General features: G+C 57.1%; 2 protein-coding genes across 8 annotated transcripts in view; one reads left to right on the top strand and one right to left on the bottom strand.

Annotated features, from left to right (window-relative positions):
* Window positions 1-539: 539 nt before the first annotated feature.
* On the top strand, window positions 540-2,983 carry TMED1 (transmembrane p24 trafficking protein 1; the record flags this gene model as incomplete). Its single annotated transcript, XM_079703521.1, has 4 exons — window positions 540-722; window positions 1,379-1,476; window positions 1,616-1,799; window positions 2,765-2,983. 4 exons carry the CDS (start codon window positions 540-542, stop codon window positions 2,981-2,983), a joined length of 684 nt encoding a protein of 227 aa, XP_079559647.1.
* Window positions 2,984-3,528: 545 nt separating this feature from the next.
* The window catches only part of DNM2 (dynamin 2), a gene marked incomplete at its 5' end in the record, with an annotated part of 93,850 nt that continues 80,462 nt past the window's right edge, over window positions 3,529-16,916 (bottom strand). For 2 of the 7 annotated variants that reach the window (XM_079701947.1, XM_079701948.1), the window contains 6 exons: window positions 3,529-5,297; window positions 5,885-6,139; window positions 7,207-7,439; window positions 11,636-11,800; window positions 12,338-12,449; window positions 15,228-15,337. In XM_079701947.1, the coding sequence (XP_079558073.1) occupies window positions 5,228-5,297; window positions 5,885-6,139; window positions 7,207-7,439; window positions 11,636-11,800; window positions 12,338-12,449; window positions 15,228-15,337 (945 nt within the window). In that variant the 3' untranslated portion in view covers window positions 3,529-5,227. Of the gene's footprint in view, window positions 5,298-5,884; window positions 6,140-7,197; window positions 7,440-11,635; window positions 11,801-12,337; window positions 12,450-15,227; window positions 15,338-16,916 lie in introns of all 7 variants that reach the window. The other 5 variants (XM_079701949.1, XM_079701953.1, XM_079701951.1 and 2 more) reach the window with 3 other exon arrangements.

Below are 16,916 nucleotides of genomic sequence, written 5' to 3'. Positions count from 1 at the left end.
CCTGGGACCAAACTCGCAGACCTGTCTGTCATAAGTTGCCCCCCACGTTAACATAAAAGGTTCTCCGCCCATTCTAGCTGAGCCTTTTTAGACGAGCCCTACGGGTCGCGTGCAGGGCCATGCCCTGCCTCTATTTCCGACCCGCTACACCCAGGCTGGATCGCACAATCGTCGTAGCGCGCGGGGTACTCTGGGAAAACCGCAGGAAGGACCCGGCCACCTCCACTACAGTTGTCTTAACTTTTGCCTGAGAAAAATGTGCCATCGTGTCTTATTTTTGTACTTTTGCCCCCCCACCAGCATTTGAGACTAGAAGTAGAGGCTTTGCAAAGAAAAAGCCTGTAGAAAGTCGAGTGTTTTCAGGCGCATCAGTCATTCATTCGGGCAGCTATGCTCTCAGGGGGTCCTTCACTCCGGGCTCCGCGGGCTTCGGACAACGGGCAGAAGCGGCTGCCAATGAGCCACGCCGTGTAGCAGAGCGGGCAGGGCTAACTCTTTAAAGGAACCGCGACCTATTAGCAGACCAGAGGGTGACCCGGATGATGGCGGCCGGCGCGGCCTTAGCCTTGGCCCTGTGGCTACTATTGCCGCCAGTGGGGGTGGGAGGGGCAGGGCCCCCGCCGATCCAGGACGGCGAGTTCACGTTCCTACTGCCTGCGGGGCGGAAGCAATGTTTCTATCAGTCCGCGCCGGCCAACGCAAGCCTTGAGACTGAGTACCAGGTAGAGTGTCCCGGGCCGTAGAGCGAGCGGAGCCAGGGAGAGAGGGCGTGGCCATACAGACCAAGCACTGCATGCATTGAAGAGGGAAGGAGGAGGAGCCCGTGCGTAGGAGCGCGGGGGCGGAGCCAGGGAGAGCTAGGCGGAGGGGGCGGGGACAGCGCGTGGGAGCAGAAGGGATGGGAATAATGGCAGAAGGCGGGGCTAGAGTGGGGCAGCGGGGAGGCGGGGCCATCGGGAGAACGAGGGAGCCCTTCAGAAGGCAGGACCCTCGCGGGTGGGCGTGGCCAAAAGGGTTTGGTCGATTGCGGGAGTTGCGAGACCAGAATGCTGTACAAGAAAGGGCGTGGCCAACCTGCTGGGCTCCGTCATCTCATTTGGGGTGTGGCCAAGCCGGGACGTGGTCTCTGGGGGGGCGTGACCAGATAAAAGAGCCGGTCCTGAGGCCATCAAATCAATGGGGGCGGAGTCAAGGCAAGGGGCGCGGCCAGAAGCACGGGAGAGGGGCGGGACTGGCTTGCAGGTGTAGGTGTCGGAGCACAGGTAGGCCCCTGGTGGTGGTCGGTACGGGTCTGTGCCGGTCGGCCGAGCCCTGGCCTTCTCTGGCAGGTGCCCTTGGCCTACCCCTAGCCCTCCACCCGCTCTTACCTGCCCCCCAGGTGATCGGAGGTGCTGGGCTGGACGTGGATTTCACTCTGGAGAGCCCTCAGGGAGTGCTGCTGGTCAGTGAGTCCCGCAAGGCAGACGGTGTGCACACGTGAGTTAAGTCCTGCTGGCTGCCCAGGTTCAGTTACAGCCCTGCCCCTCACCAGCGGCCTCGGGTTACCACCCTGCCTGCCTTGAAAAGTCTGGCTGGCCGGCCACTCAGGGTCATGTCTGTGTATCTGTCTGCCCAGGGTGGAGCCCACGGAGGCCGGGGATTACAAGCTGTGCTTTGACAACTCCTTCAGCACCATCTCAGAGAAGCTGGTGTTCTTTGAACTCATCTTTGACAGCCTGCAGGATGATGAGGAGGTGGAGGGTTGGGCAGAGGCTGTGGAGCCCGAGGAGATGCTGGATGTCAAGATGGAGGACATCAAGGTGCGCCCAGGCCAAGCTGGGGCCACTCCTCCCAGATCTCTGGCATTGGACCCTACCCCCTCACCTTGACTGGGGTCCGCCTTGGCCTGACCCTGCCTTTCCTACATACTGGTACCCCCAACCTAGTAACAGTAGAACATTTCTAGGTGTAAACCTTGTTCTAAGGGCTTAAATAACTCATTAAATCTCCATAACCACCTTATATATAGGGAGTGTGCTCTAATTATCCCCCATTTTTTTGGGGGGGTACACGGGCCTCTCACCACCGTGGCCTCTCCCGCCATGGAGCACAGGCTCCGGACGCGCAGGCCCAGCGGCCATGGCTCACGGACCCAGCCGCTCCGCGGCATGTGGGATCTTCCCAAACCGGGGCACGAACCCGCGTCCCCTGCATCGGCAGGCGGACTCCCAACCACTGCGCCACCAGGGAAGCCCTACCCCCATTTTACAGTTGGGGAAACTGATGCACAAGATGGCTAAGTAACTCTTCTAAGGCCACACAGCCAGCAACTGACAGAGCCAATATTTGAACCCAAGCAGTCTGGCTTCACCTACTGCTATTTATTAATCACTAATATGTTCTTTATACTTAATTAGGCATTCAGGAATTTCCCCGGCAGTCCAGTGGCTAGGAGTCCAAGCTTCCACTGCCAGGGGCCGGGGTTTGATCCCTTCTTGGGGAACCAAGGTCCCGCAAGCCATGTGGCACGGCCAAAAAAAAAAAAAATTAGGCATTCAATTCTCATGGCAACTCTGAGGTTTAATTCTGAGGAGGAAACTGAGGCCCAGAGAGGTTATTTACTTGCTTACGGTCACACAGCCATTGAGTGGCAGAGGGATTTAGACTCAGGCAGCCTGGCCACTGAGTCTGTGCTCTCAGCTGTCTCCCCCTCTCCCCCCAAACATGAACTTTCACCCCATTCTGCAGGACAAAACCTTGACCTGCTTCTCCCTCTGTGCCATAGGAGTCCATCGAGACCATGAGGATCCGGCTTGAGCGCAGCATCCAAATGCTGACTCTGCTGCGGGCCTTTGAGGCACGTGACCGCAACCTGCAAGAGGGCAACCTGGAGCGGGTCAACTTCTGGTCGGCCGTGAACGTGGCCGTGTTGCTGCTCGTGGCTGTGCTGCAAGTCTGCACACTCAAGCGCTTCTTTCAAGACAAGCGGCCCGTGCCTACGTAGCCCGCTGCCATGGAAGAACAGGCAAAAGGAAGAGCAGCAAGCCGCATGTGTGAGACTTAGTCGGGGGGGTGTCCCTTCCCCAGCTTAGTTGCCTACGGGAGGGGAGGTTGTGCAGTTTGGGGCTGAGGTGTGGGTCCCTCCTGCATCTCCTCCCTTCAGGAGCCGGGTAGGGAATACCAGCTGGCTTGCAGACGTGGGCGCTCCAGGAGGGGTGGCTTAGCACCCGGGAATTGTGCATGGGGGGCACTGCAGCGTTCGAATGCAACCCTTGGGTTTTCTGGCCCTGCCTCTGTCCCCTACTGTAACGTGCCTTAGCCGGAGTCTTCCAGCCTGCACCAGCCCTATGCGGTGCAGACGGGGCCCAGGAAGCAAACTCCCCCTTCCCTTCCCCACTGACCCTCCAAGCCAGGTCCCGGTAGGAAGGGGCTTGCTGCTGTGGGATGCCATGGCTTCCTTCTTCTCCTCGTGGCTCCACCTGAGGCCTGTGCTACTGCTGGGGGTGGCCTGCTCGTGCTAGGGGCCGGGAAGGAGACGTGGCCGCAGTGTTCTTGAGAGAACAGTCACTTTATTGACAGGAAGGGGCCCGGCCCCTCGGCCCAGCTGGGGGCAGGCTGGGTGTGAGGTCTGGTCACAGAACTCCAGGAGCGGGGCCTCCGAGACCACCCGCCCCTCCCGCTGTCCCTGCAGGGGCCCCAGACAGGGCTGAGGGGTGGCCTCAGCCAAAGCCTGCACAGGAGCCTGATGGAACAAAGGGCGGTCTGGCCTGGGCACCAGAGTCAATAAATTATGGTCAGAAAAATCACAGAGCCTGGTGATTGGGGCTCAGGGACACCAGCCGGGACAGACCTGCCCCCAAGGGGGCAGCCAGGCAGGCGGGAGGGGTCTCCCACGAAGCTCAGAAGAAAGGTCGGGCAGGAGCCGATGGAGGTGGTCGCCTGGGCACAAGAGAAAAATCAGAAAAAGCAAAGTTTAACTGTGTCCCCGGCTGGGCTGGAAGGCCTGTGCCCCGAAGAGGGCGAAGGGGACCTCTGGGGAAAGTCCTCAGGAGACTGGGGGTGGGCAGGGGGCCTGACTGCGGCACAGTCTGGGGCGCAGGGCCAGGAGGCCCTCTCCCCTCAGTAACTGCGACGCCTGGCGCAGGCCCCCGTTCTGGCCTCTATTACCAGTGCCGTCTGGGGTGCAGGTGGGGGGATAGCCAGGCCTGTGTGGCTGCGTGAATGTCTGCTCCTACTCCTGAAGTGTTAAGGAAAGTAAAAGCTCTCCCCTCCAGAAGTGAACCCTCTCCCCAAGAGCAGTGCCGTTTGGGGGGCAGGTGGGAGGGGGAAGAGGGAAGGCCAGCAGCCCCCGTCCTCAGCCTGAAGGTCAACACAAAAGGCCCACACAGCAGCCACCAGAAGCGTCTTCCCTTTATTTTAGTTTATTAATAGGATACAGAGTGCAGGCACTTACAGTGGTCAAACCGAGCGAGCGAGAAGGTCTGCTCACAGAGAGGCCACCTGGGCCTGACCCGTGGGGGAGGCCTGAGTGGGAGCCCAGAGGCCCCCGAAGCTTCCCCACCCACTCAGCCCTGAGCCCAGGTTGCCCCGGGGACCCAGGAGGAGGAGATGGCCCAGGGAGGAGACAGCGAGGTTGGCCAGGCCGAGTGTTCCGGACCTGGGAAAGGCACCTCCGGCAGCTGAGGCTGGGCCGTGCGGTTAATACGGCCAAGGAAGGAATATGTACAACTTGGGCGGGCGGGTAGCGCTGGGCCCACTGGGCCTGGCTCGCCACTGGGAGCTCCCACTGCTGAGAAGCAGACACACTCCTTGTGCCCCAGCAAGGACTGGGGGTATGGACACCCTCGGTGCCGTTTCTATAAGGCCTGGCCTACTCAGGCTTTCCTGGCGAGAGAAGCCCCTGGGTGAGCGCCGCCACCCCAGCCTGGACCCCTCATTCAAGATGGCACTCAGGACGCAGCTGCCTCCTCTGCTACCTGAGACCCCATCCCCCAAAGTGCAACACCCCGGCTCCCCTCGTCCTGGGGCTACAGGGCCCCTCCATTCAGTGCTGTGTCCAGCTGGGGATGGGGGCCAGGCCAGCCCCTGACTGGGGCCAGGGTTAGGGAAGAGTCAGGGGCTGCCTGCAGGGAGCCTGGTCCCGCGTGGGGACTGGAGGGCCGGGGGTGGCGGTGGATGGGTCCGGACCACCGAAGCTCCTGCACCGAGGGTCCTGCTCGAGGACCCCTGAGAACATGCCGCCCGCAGCCTAGTCGAGCAGGGATGGCTCGGCTGGGCGGATAATGGTGGGCCGGCTGGGCGCAGCAGGGGGTCTTCTGCTGCAAAGAGAATAGAGACAGACGGGGAAGGGGAGAGGGCAGTTGAGGCCGGAAGCAGGGCAAGGAGGAGGACCCAGGCCCCACCACCGCTGCCCCAGGCTGCTGGCCGAAGCCGGCCTCTCCTCTAAAGGCTGCTTGGGTGCTTGAAAGTAGTGTGCCAAGCCTGGACATCAGTACCCCCGCCATTACTCCCTTGCTCTGTGACCTTGGGCAAGTCCCCCGCCCGCCCTGGACCTCAGGTTACTTACAGGAGAAGTGGGGAGGAAAGACCCTGGCCTGCAGGGTGGGGAGAGGCAGGGCCGGGGCGGACAGTGACTGATGTGTGTATCCTCAGAAAGGGAACAGGTCAAAACCGGAAGAAGGGGCCCCGTGGGAGGGGACCCAAGCTACATGGCGGGCCCATTTGCTCACGAAGAGGACAGGCCTAAGAGCCTGGGAGTCACCCTGACTCCACCACTCTGTGAATTTGGCCTCTCTGAGTCTCAGTTTCCCCACTGGCCCAATGGGGATGCCAGTGATTCCTCCGCTCCCTGCAGGGTGCAGGCTGGTGGCTCTAGGTGGCAGGCAGCGAGGGAGTCCAGCCTTACCTGGGCACTCCGGGGGGGATGCCGGGTGGAATCCGAGCTGGCCGAGATGGGATCTGAGGCGGGGCTGAGAAGGGGTCATTGTTGGCAAACACGCTGGGGTGGGGTCCAGGCCGGGATGGGATGGGGGGCGCTGAGAAGGAGGCTGCTGCCCCCACCGGCACAGGAATCAGGGGGGGCCCCGGGGTGGGGCCCCTCACTGCTGGGGGCCGGCCTGGGGGGTGCATGCTGGACACAGGCCGGCGCTGCAGAGTGGGGCTGTGGAGGAAGGAGAGGGTGTGAGCTGAAGGTGGGGGGTGGCAGCACTGGCCGCATCCGTGTGGCCGTGGAAGCCCGAGGCAGGGCATGGGGTGCTGGCCACGGTGGCCTCTGTAACATGGGCTGGCACCCGCTACCACCCAGCCAGATGCAGGTGACTGCCCGGTCCTGGGCGTGGGGCAGCGCAGATACACTGGGCCCCTCTGTCCAGCCCCAAGACCTGAGCCAGGGCGCAGCACCTGTCCTCAGCTGCGAAGGGCTCCTGCTTCCCTCTGGCCTCGTTCCCTTGGGCATTCCTCTCTCACTGGCCCCACTCGGGCCTCCCCCAGCTCCTCCAATCCCCCCTCTATAGCCAAAGATCCTTTCAGAGCCCAGCCCTGCCCTTCAGATCAGGGCCAAATACCTCCAGAGGCTGCAGGGCCCACCGGCCTCTGTCCCAGGTGCCCCTCCCCGCCCAAGGCTCCCCTCTGGGGCCAAGCACTTGATGCCCCTCAGGCTGGTTGCTGTGCCCTCTCCCCGAGGGCTCAGTAGGGCTGGCACCTTCTGAAATTTCCCTGACCAGTCCTCTCTCCTCCCACTATCTGTCCCGTCACTGGTTAGATGTCCCTGCCCGATGCTCTGACTTGCCCATGCCAGGGCCTTATTTCCATCTCAGCTCCAGGGTGGACAGGGCGGGGGATGCCAGTTACACCCTCCACGTGTCCCTCCAGTTCCCCCCGCACCCGCCCTTCTCAGCTATTCTCTGTGCCCCAGGAGGCTCACCCCTATGGCCGAGGTTGCCCAGGCCCCTTGCCCTCTCTGGCTTCTGTTTGGGGCTTAACCAATGGAAGGCACCAGGAGACAGGCCGGCCTTTAACCCTCTGTCTCCAGTCCCTTCAGGCCTAGGCAGGGAGGCCGTCCCACACTGTGGCTAGCCCTGGGTGCTAAGCCATCTGTGGTCGGGGCCCCTGCACCCCGCCCACCCATGGGTTGTGCCCTGATGGACACGTGGGGGCGTGGCAGGGGGTGGAGCTCGGATCCCGCAGGCAGCAGCCTCTGCAGCCTGCAGGCGACCAGGCCTCGCAGACCTGTGGCTGCTGGTGCTCTGGAGCCAGGTGTCATCAACGGGCGGGGGCACGGGCGTGGACACCGTGCTGGTGCTGATGTCCCCGATGATGCTGAGCGCCTCCTTGAGCGCGTGGTACATGCGCAGCATATCGTCCCGCCGCTGGGCCTGGTCAGCTGACTCCTCCATGAGGCTGCTCTGGTCCGCCGATGAGTACAGGTAGGCCAGCAGCTCATGGTGGATGAAGGCCTTCGTCTGAGGGCAAGGGTTGGAGAGGTCAGGGCTTCCCACCACACCAGCCAAGAACTCAGCCAGCCTTGCGAATGGCCAGAAGAGCATCCAGCATGCTGGGCGGGGCTTCGTCTTTCACCTGACTGCAGAACATGGGAGATACTCACAAGGAGGTGAGCTTTCCACTCAGCTGTCTCCCGAGTTCCCTCAGGGGTGCTTGCAAGTGTTCTTCCAACCCATTTCATCAGATTCTTGTGAAACTTATTCCTAGAATCTTTTTTTTTTTTTTTTTTTTTTTTGAGGTATGCAGACCTCTCACTGCTGTGGCCTCTCCTGTTGCGGAGCACAGGCCCCGGACGCGCAGGCTCAGCGGCCATGGCTCACGGGCCCAGCCGCTCCGCGGCATGTGGGATCTTCCCGGAGCGGGGCATGAACCCGTGTCCCCTGCATCGACAGGTGGACTCTCAACCACTGCGCCACCAGGGAAGCCCTATTCCTAGAATCTTATCTTTTTTTTTTTTTTTCTTCCCTTCCACACGGCTTGCGGGATCTTGGTCCCCTGACCAGTTATTGAACCCGGGTCCTTGGCAGTGAAAACGCGGAGTCCTAACCACTAGAATGCCAGGGAATTCCTGAATCTTATCTCTTTTATTGCTATCTTTTCTCCCATTATATCTTTTTTTTTTTTTTTTTTTTTTGGCTGCATTGGGTCTTCGTTGCTGTGCGTGGGCTTTTCTCTAGTTGCAGCGAGCAGTGGCTATGCTTTGTTGAGGTGCGCAGGCTTCTCAATGCGGTGGCTTCTCTAATGGAGCATGGGCTCTAGTAGTTGTGGCTCACAGGCTCTAGAGAGCAGGCTCAGAAGTTGTGACGCACGGGCTTAGTTGCTCTGGAGCATGTGGGATCTTCCCGGACCAAGGCTCGAACCAACGTCCCCTGCGTTGGCAGGCGGATTCTTATCCACTGTGCCACCAGGGAAGTCCCTCGGTTACTTTTCTTGGGATTTCTAAGTACACATGTTCATGTTTACATACGAACAGTTTTTCCTTTTCTTTTTGATGTTCACAGCTTTAAATTATTTTTCTTGGGACTTCCCTGGTGGCACAGTGGTTAAGAATCCGCCTGCCAATGCAGGGGACACGGGTTTGATCCCTGGTCCGGGAAGATCCCACATGCCGTGGAGCAACTGGGCTCCTGCGCCACAACTACTGAGCCTGCGCTCTAGAGCCTGCGAGCCACAACTACTGAGACCATGTGCCACAACTACTGAAGCCCACAAGCCTAGAGCCCGTGCTCTGCAACAGAGAAGCCACTGCAATGAGAAGCCCGTGCACCGCAACCAAGACCCAACACAGCCATACATACATATATACATACATACACACATAAATAAATAAATAAAATTTTTCCTGTCTAACTGCATTGCCTAGTCACCCTACAAGAAGATTAAATAAAAGTGGAAATGGCCAACTTGTTCTTGATTTTGGAGGGGATGCTTCCAGAGCTTCCCCATTAAGGGCAAGAGTGGTTTTGAGACTGAAATATCAATTCAGTGGATGTATGAGATCTCATAAGAGAAGTCTCCTTCTACAATTGTCCTTTTAAGAATGGACGTTGGGGACTTCCCTGGTGGCGCAGTGGTTAAGAATCCGCCTGCCAATGCAGGGGACATGGGTTCAAGCCCTGGTCCAGGAAGATCCCCCATGCCATGGAGCAACTAAGCCCATGTGCCACAACTACTGAGCCTGCACTCTAGAGCCTGTGAGCCACAACTACTGAAGGCCGAGCGCCTGGAGCCCGTGCTCTGCAACAAGAGAAGCCACCGTAATGAGAAGCACGCGCACCACAACGAAGAGTAGTCCCCACTCGCTGCAACTAGAGAAAGCCCATGCGCAGCAACAAAGACCCAACGCAGCCAAAAATAAATAAATAAATTTTTTAAAAAAAGGATGTTGATCGCTAATTATAAGAGAAGTGCAAATTAAGACTACAGTGAAGTATACCTCACACCAGTCAAAATGGCCATCATCAAAACGTCTACAAATAATAAATGCTGGAGAGAGTGTGGAGAAAAAGAACCCTCCTACACTGTGGGTGGGAATGTAAATTGGTACAGCCACTATGGAAAACAGTATGGAAGTTCCTTAAAAAACTAAAAATGGAATTACCATATGACCCAGCAATCCCACTCCTGGGCATATGCCCAGACAAAACTATAACTGGAAAAGATACATGCACTCCTATGTTCACAGCAGCACTATTTACAATAGCCAAGACATGGAAGCAACCTAAGTGCCCATCGAGAGATGAATGGATAAAGAAGGTGTGGTACATATATACAATGGACTATTACTCGGCCATAAAGAAGAATGGATATGATATCACTTGTATGTGGAATCTAAAATATGATACAAATGAATTCATTTATAAAACAGAAACAGACTCATAGACATAGAAGACAAACTTATGGTTACCAAAGGGGAAAGGGTGGAGGGATGGATAAATTAGGAGTTTGGGATTAGCAGATACAAACTACTATATATAAAATAAACAACAATGTTCTACTGTATACTGCAGGGAACTATATTAAATATCCTATAATAAACTATAATGGAAAAGAACATGAAAAAAATACATATATGGATGGATGAATTTTCTCGAACTTTCAACATGTACAAAGATGACAGTGCTGGGTGGTTTTTCATTTGCGAACCACGTAAATGCACTAGCTAGTCAAACATTTAAATTCTGAAAAATGAGTAAAAGGAAAAATAGAATATAACCTAAAGATACAGTGAAAACTCCTCTGTCCACTCAGGGCTACTTAGGCCCCCTGAGTTCTCCCTCTAGGGAGCAACTGGTCACTAGGTCCTTGTACAAACCTCCAGATTTCTAGGCATATTATAAATAGACAGATAATTTCCCTTCCGTTTTTACACAAATGGAGCCTTTCTGATCATTCTGTTATGCTCTATACCTTTTCTGTTTTAAAAAAGTTATTACAGACCTGGAGATAGTTCTCATCCTTTTGTTTTTTGGTATTTTTTGCAATAGATTGGATATTTATTTAACGGATTCTAAGAAATGGATAGAGATTTCTTATTTTTGGCCACTATAAAACACGCTGAAAAGAATAACCATGTACGTGCTCAATTTGCATGTTGGCAAACGTCTCTGTGGGAGAAATCCCTGCAAGAAGAACTGCTGGGTCAAAGCATACATGAATTTAAACGTTCATAGCTGCAGCAAATCCCATCTATATGTGAACAAGGTACTAGGACACCCATGAAACTTAACACTGACCACCACTGAAGAAGAGACTGGGAAGAATGGAGTGAAAGGGAAGGGGCATGGGATTTTTGCTTTAGACTCTGTCGTATTTAGAGGTTTTATACTCACAACGTAAACTGAACCTGGGTTACATAGCTTTCTGAGTGCCTAGTGCTGAGCCCAAGGCCTGAACCCTCCCAGCAGCCTGGAGCAGGAGACATCAGTACAGCTGCATTTCACCGAAGAGAAGCCTAATACCCTGAGAGGTTCAGGAGCCCTGGGGGTAGTAGGTAACGCCCTGGGGTGAAGGCAGGCCGGGCTACAGGCCACCAGGAGGCCACAGTTGGGGACAGACTCAGCCTGGGTTTGAATCCCACCCCTCGCTCTTCTGAGTGATTTGGGTCAGGCTTCTTGACCTCTCTGGGCCTCTGTTTTCCTGTCTATAAAATGGGGATGATAGCAGGCCCTCTCCCAGGGTTACTGTAAGGCTGAAAAACTTTAGAGAAAGTGCACAAGCGTGGTGGTAGCTTCAATGACCCGATTAAATGGGAGTGTGAGCCCCATGTGTCTGTACCTTCCCGTTTCCCAAGAGAGGCTGGGGATCCTGACTGTGATGTTTAAAAGGTGGTGAGACTCACTCTCATTTCTTTTGTTTTTTTTCGGTACGTGGGCCTCTCATTTTTGTGGCCTCTCCCGCTGCAGAGCACTGGCTCCGGGTGCGCAGGCTCAGCGGCCATGGCTCACGGGCCCAGCCGCTCCGCGGCATGTGGGTCTTCCCGGACCGGGGCACGAACCCGCGTCCCCTGCATCGGCAGGCAGACTCTCAACCACTGCGCCACCAGGGAAGCCCTCGCTCTCATTTCTGATTTTATACAGACTGTGTTCAGCCCAGATCTGGCTGCGGCTGCCCCCCTGTCTTGGGGGAAGGGGGACCCGGAGGGGCAGGCACTCACATTGTTGATCATGAGGTGCATGATGGTCTTTGGCATGAGGTCACGGATGGACTTGTTGATGATGGCCACGTAGGAGTCCACCAGGTTGCGAATGGTCTCCACCTGCCGCTCCAGCTGCGGGTCCATGGAGAAGGTGTTCTCCTGGGCTCCGTCCTCATTTTCTGCCTGCAAGCGGGGAGGGGAGGCCATGAGGGGTGACTGCAGCCTGAGTCCAGCGTGGGGAGCCCCCCTCCTCTGGGGATTGCTTGCCCTACCCCACCCGCAGCTGATCCTCTGGGGCTGGCCCCTCATGGCCGCGTTGGCACCATGTGGCCCTGCCTGCCCCTGGGCTGAGCTGCCCGGACCTGGGGGTGACCACAGTCCAAGGTGGGCTAGTGCCTCTCACCTGGGGATTGGAACATGTTAATTTGGGGGCCATGTTCACTCCGCCTCAAGGACAGGAAAAAAGGAGAGAGAACAAAGCAGACTGGATCCCGGTCCACGTGTGTCCCTGTCCTTGACTTTAGTTGGAGAACCTTCTGGGCGCCGATGACAGAACCCTCTCCAGCCCCTTCTGCTTTGTCTGCTCAAGAGGGAATGGGCTACATGCCCTCAGAGAGTGCTGGCAAACACAGCCTGAAATGACGCATCCTGTGAGATGCCGGCCGCCCTTCTTCTCCCAGCTCAGCTCAAGGTGTGCCGGCCGGGCAGGGCGCTCCTCACCTGGTCCTTCTCAGGGTAGACCCCGGCTCGGAGGAATGAGGCCTTCCAGCTGTCCACGTCCTCCTGGGAGTCACAGGCCAGCTCAATCTGCCGCAGGTCCTTGTAGACGTTCCTGTGGTGAGAGGGAGGGAGGGAAAGGCGCATGCTTGACCCTGCCCGTGGGCCCAGTGGGTGCAGTGAGCTGGTGCTCAGGCTCTGGGGTTGGCCTGACTGGCCAGGATTCACCCCTGACCGGGGGCACTCACGACCAGAGGCCCCAGGATGGCAGCAGCCCCTGCACCCCATTGGGCTGACGGCGGTACCGTGAATTCGTGCCTGTAACACCCAAAACCGTGCCGACAGCAGGGCGTGTGCTCAGCAAGAGTCTGCATCTAGCGGCATCGGCAGTGTTTTGTTTGTGGGCTCAGCGACTCCTCTCCTTCCCCTGGGAGCTGCCCATCCCCTCCTTTATGCTCTCCTGGGGGAGCCAAAGGCTGCCAACGACCCCTCCAGAAGTGGGCAGTGACCCACGACACCCTCCGCCAGTTGGGGAGCTCCCATCAAGGTGTTTCTAGAGAAGCTACAGCAGCATCATCCAAAAAAACGTTCTGGCCTGACGCAGTAGCCATGAGCCACCAGTGGCTTCTTTCTGAGCATCAGGAATGGGGCCAGCATGGCTGAGAAAGTGAATGTAAAATTTTATTTTATTTCCATCAATTTACATTTAAATAGTCACATGTGGAAATCCAAAAAAGAGGGGATATATGTATACGTATAGCTGATTCACTCTGCTGTACAGCAGAAACTAACACAACATTGTAAAACAACTAAACTCCAATAAAAATTAATAAAAATAAAGAAACAGTCACGTGCGGCTAGTGGCTACTGCCTTGGACAGTAAAGGTCCCCCAGCATGTGCCCCGATTCCTGGGAGGGAGGTGGAACTGGCCAGGGCAGGACTGAAACTCCCAGCAAAGGCTTGTGAACTGCTGGGCAAATGTGGGTCTGTGAGCAGAAGGTGCAGAGCCAAAAGGCTGGGGGAAAAACGGACAGACACTAACCAGTGTTTCTGGGCAGTGCTCTCCATACACAGGCCAGGATCCATGCTACACACATGCCATCCTGTCCCACAAGGCAGGTGTGACTGAGACGGCCAAGCTGTCCCAAAGTCTTCGAGTGAGATCTGGGTCTGAGGTTAGGCACGGATGGCCTCACAACAGTGCTCAGGCCAACCAGCAGTCAGTGAGTGGCTGCCCTGAGACTTCTGGAGGGAGCTGAGAGCAGGGAAAGGGAGCATGTCTTTGTTGCTCCTCCTCCTTCCTGCTGCCTGGAACATCGTCATGATGGCTGGAGTTTGAGCAGCCATCTTGGACAAAGAGGAGGAGAGCTGAGAAATAAGCAGCAGGGCCTGGGCCTGGATGCCTGTGGGGGTGTCCAACCTGCCCCGGATGGTAAAGTCTGGACTTTATATTAAAAAAACCCAACTTCTATCTTGTTTCTGCTACTATCATTCTGGGTTTCCTGAATTCACCCCTAAATGATACATTAGGTAATATCTTCACCCCCCACCCCGCTGCACAGGGGATCACAAGGCCAGGGAGGTGGGATGGCTGTTTGGCGTTACACAGCCAGGAAGAGCTTCCCAGCAGGCCTGTCCCATCGCAGAACCCAGGTTCTCCCACACACCCTAGGGCTTCTTAGGCAGGGGAGGTGGGGGGTAGGGATAGATGAGCCTAAAAGGGTTATAAAGGTTTTTGGAGCCAGCTGACGGTCAAAGTGGGTCTCAAGAGTTTTAGGCCAGCCCAGAACAAAGCAGGATAGAACGATTCTTGCACAAAACAGGTGGCTCAGCTGGATTTGGTGCATGTGGATGGGCAGTGGGGAAGGTGATCCTGGGGCCAGGAAGGAGGATGTCAGTGCCTGCTGGCCAGTCATGAAGAACCACCAGGCCCTGGCTGACAGCTGACCCCTGACTTGGGGATTCCCTGGATGAGGGTGTGAGTCTGGGCAGGGGCCCTCCTGGGTCCATGCTCAGCCCTTCCTCCTGCTCTCAGACCTCCTGCCAACTGGGTCTCTTCCTGAGCTGAGAGAAGTGTCTTTGCTTTTGCCAAAGTCTCCCACCAACGCCCCTTGGCATGGGTTTACCGAGAGCCTCCTGGGCCCTTCTCTTCTCTGTTATACTGGCCCAGGGAATCTCATCCCATTTAGACTTGAAACACCTCCATGCAACGACAACTCCCCAAATTCACGTTCCTGCCCGGAGCGCACTCCTGAACACCAGTCTCTCATACTTGCCCAGCTGGCTCCCCCGCGCCCCACGTTGTGTCTCACAGGTCCCTCTCCCTCAGCATCACCCCAACCCAGCCTCCGACTGGCCCCGAGCCTACTCTGCCTCTGCCTTCCCCATGTCAGCCAATGGCAGCTCAGTCCCTGAGCAACACCTTTCTTGCTCTCATACCCACACCCACCAGGAGTTCAGTCGCTCTACTGGAATCCACCCCTTCCTCCTCTATGTCCTCAGCCCCACTGGGGTCCAGCCCCACCATCTCCCACCTGGGCCAGTGCAGGCGTCTCCTCCCTGGTCTCCCACGCTCGCCTCCTCAGCCTGTTCCCCTCGTGGCCACCAGGGGGCGCCGGTGAGCAGCAGAGCCAGGTTCCCATCCTTCCTCTGCTCAGAACCCTCCAGGGCTCCTGCATCGTTTCATCCTCATCTCTCCCCAGAGGGGCCTCCCCACCCCGCTGACCACCCCACAGAAGCACTTTTCTGTTTCTTGACTGACACCCTCTCTGGAATGTGAGACCTCAGGGTAGGGACTGTTCACAGCAAGTGCTCGGTGGACACTGATGAATGATTGAACGGGGGCCATCGGTCTCCCTGGGACCTCGGGGGGTGGGGGTCGGGGGCACTCACCTCTGCTCCGTGTTGAAGATGGCGAAGACGTGCTTGTTGGACATGAAGCCCTTCTCCACATCGCGGATTTTGAGGTTGTCCAGAGGCAGCATGTACTTCTTCTCTTTCTCCTGAGGGTGAAAGGGGAGGGGTCACCCTGGGCTGTTTAACTGAGGCCCTGAGGCTGCCCTGGGCTGGACTCTACCGGGAGGACCACGGCCAACACCAGACGCCTCCCATGCTGCTTTTCCTCGGGTGAACTAGTCTGGCACCGCCCTCCCCGTCGCTTACCTGCCCCAGCCACGCTGGCCTTTGTGACTCTCTGAACATCCCAAGCGGGCTCCTACCCCAGGGCCTTTGCACCTAGCATGCCCCCCCCACCCCCGCCAACACCGGCCTGGTGCCCTCCTTGCCTCTTTTGTACAGAGGGACCCTCCAGGAGAGGCCTGCCCTGACCCCACCCCAAACTCTCCCCCTACTTTTCCCCTTGGCGCTTCCCCTCACATAACACAACACACCACGTATGTTTTTGGATTTTTTTTGGCTGCGCCGCACGGCTTACGGGGTCTTAGTTCCCTGACCAGGGATCAAACCCACGCCCTCGGCAGTGAGAGCGCAGAGTCCCAACCACTGGACCAGGGAAGTCTCCCCCTCCACCCCGCATATCTTGCTTATTGACCTAGGGTCACCTAGACGACTCATTGGATCCTCGGCGGGGTGGAGACTCCTGTCTGTCTGGTTTACTGCTGACACACAGTGGATGCTCAAAACTGGCTGACTCTGACTCCACCCAGATTCCAACCACTGAGTGAATGAAACCATTAACACGACTACTTCTTCATGACGAGCCTGCAAGTGAGTTACCAATATGATCCCATTTTCGAGAGAGGCAGACAGACAGACAGACGGAGGCATAGAGGGGCAGGCAGTGGGGGCGGGGGAGGGGGCTGGAAAGCGAGGCCCCCGTGAGCTGATGCCTGAGTCCCAAAGCCGGGGTGGCCCTGTTCAGAAAGTGCCAACCGGGCTTCCCTGGTGGCGAAGTGGTTGAGAGTCCGCCTGCCGATGCAGGGGACACGGGTTCGTGCCCTGGTCCAGGAAGATCCCACATGCTGCAGAGCGGCTGGCCCCGTAAGCCGTGGCCGCTGAGCCTGCGCGTCCGGAGGCTGTGCTCCGCAACGGGAGAGGCCACAACAGTGAGAGGCCCACGTATGGCAAAAAAAAAAAAAAAAAAAAAAAAAAAAAAAAAGGAAGTGCCAACCGAGTGCTGGGCATGGCAGTCCTGCCGGCTGCTGGGGAAAGCAGCTCAGACAGGACGCGTCTCACGGTCAAGGGCACGGGCCTGGTGAGTCTCAGAGCTGAGAGTCACACTCTGGAGCCCACCTCCTGTTAGCTAAGCACCTACGATACGCCTAGGTCCGTGAGATGCATTGTTATTAATCTTTACTGGGGGCGGGGGGAGGAGGTGGCAGCGCATTAACTGGGTTTTCTACATCAGGAAACCAAAGCACAGCATCAGGGTACCCCCCCGCCCCTCCCTGACTCCCACTCGACCCACAGCAGCTCTCAAGGACTGATGGGAAATGCTGCTTGTCCAACAGCTCATGGGGCCCTCTCACACATCCCTGCCAGGGAAGCATCGTGCTCAGAGAGGGAAGCGGGCCGCCCAGGGCCACGCAGCAGGTGGAGTGGGCCACGGTGGGACTTCAGAAG

Source organism: Hyperoodon ampullatus, assembly GCF_949752795.1.
Source record: "Hyperoodon ampullatus genome assembly, chromosome: 4".
NCBI classification, from domain to species: domain Eukaryota; kingdom Metazoa; phylum Chordata; class Mammalia; order Artiodactyla; family Ziphiidae; genus Hyperoodon; species Hyperoodon ampullatus.
Note: the sequence above shows the minus strand (reverse complement) of the source record. Positions and strands in the feature narration are given on the sequence as shown.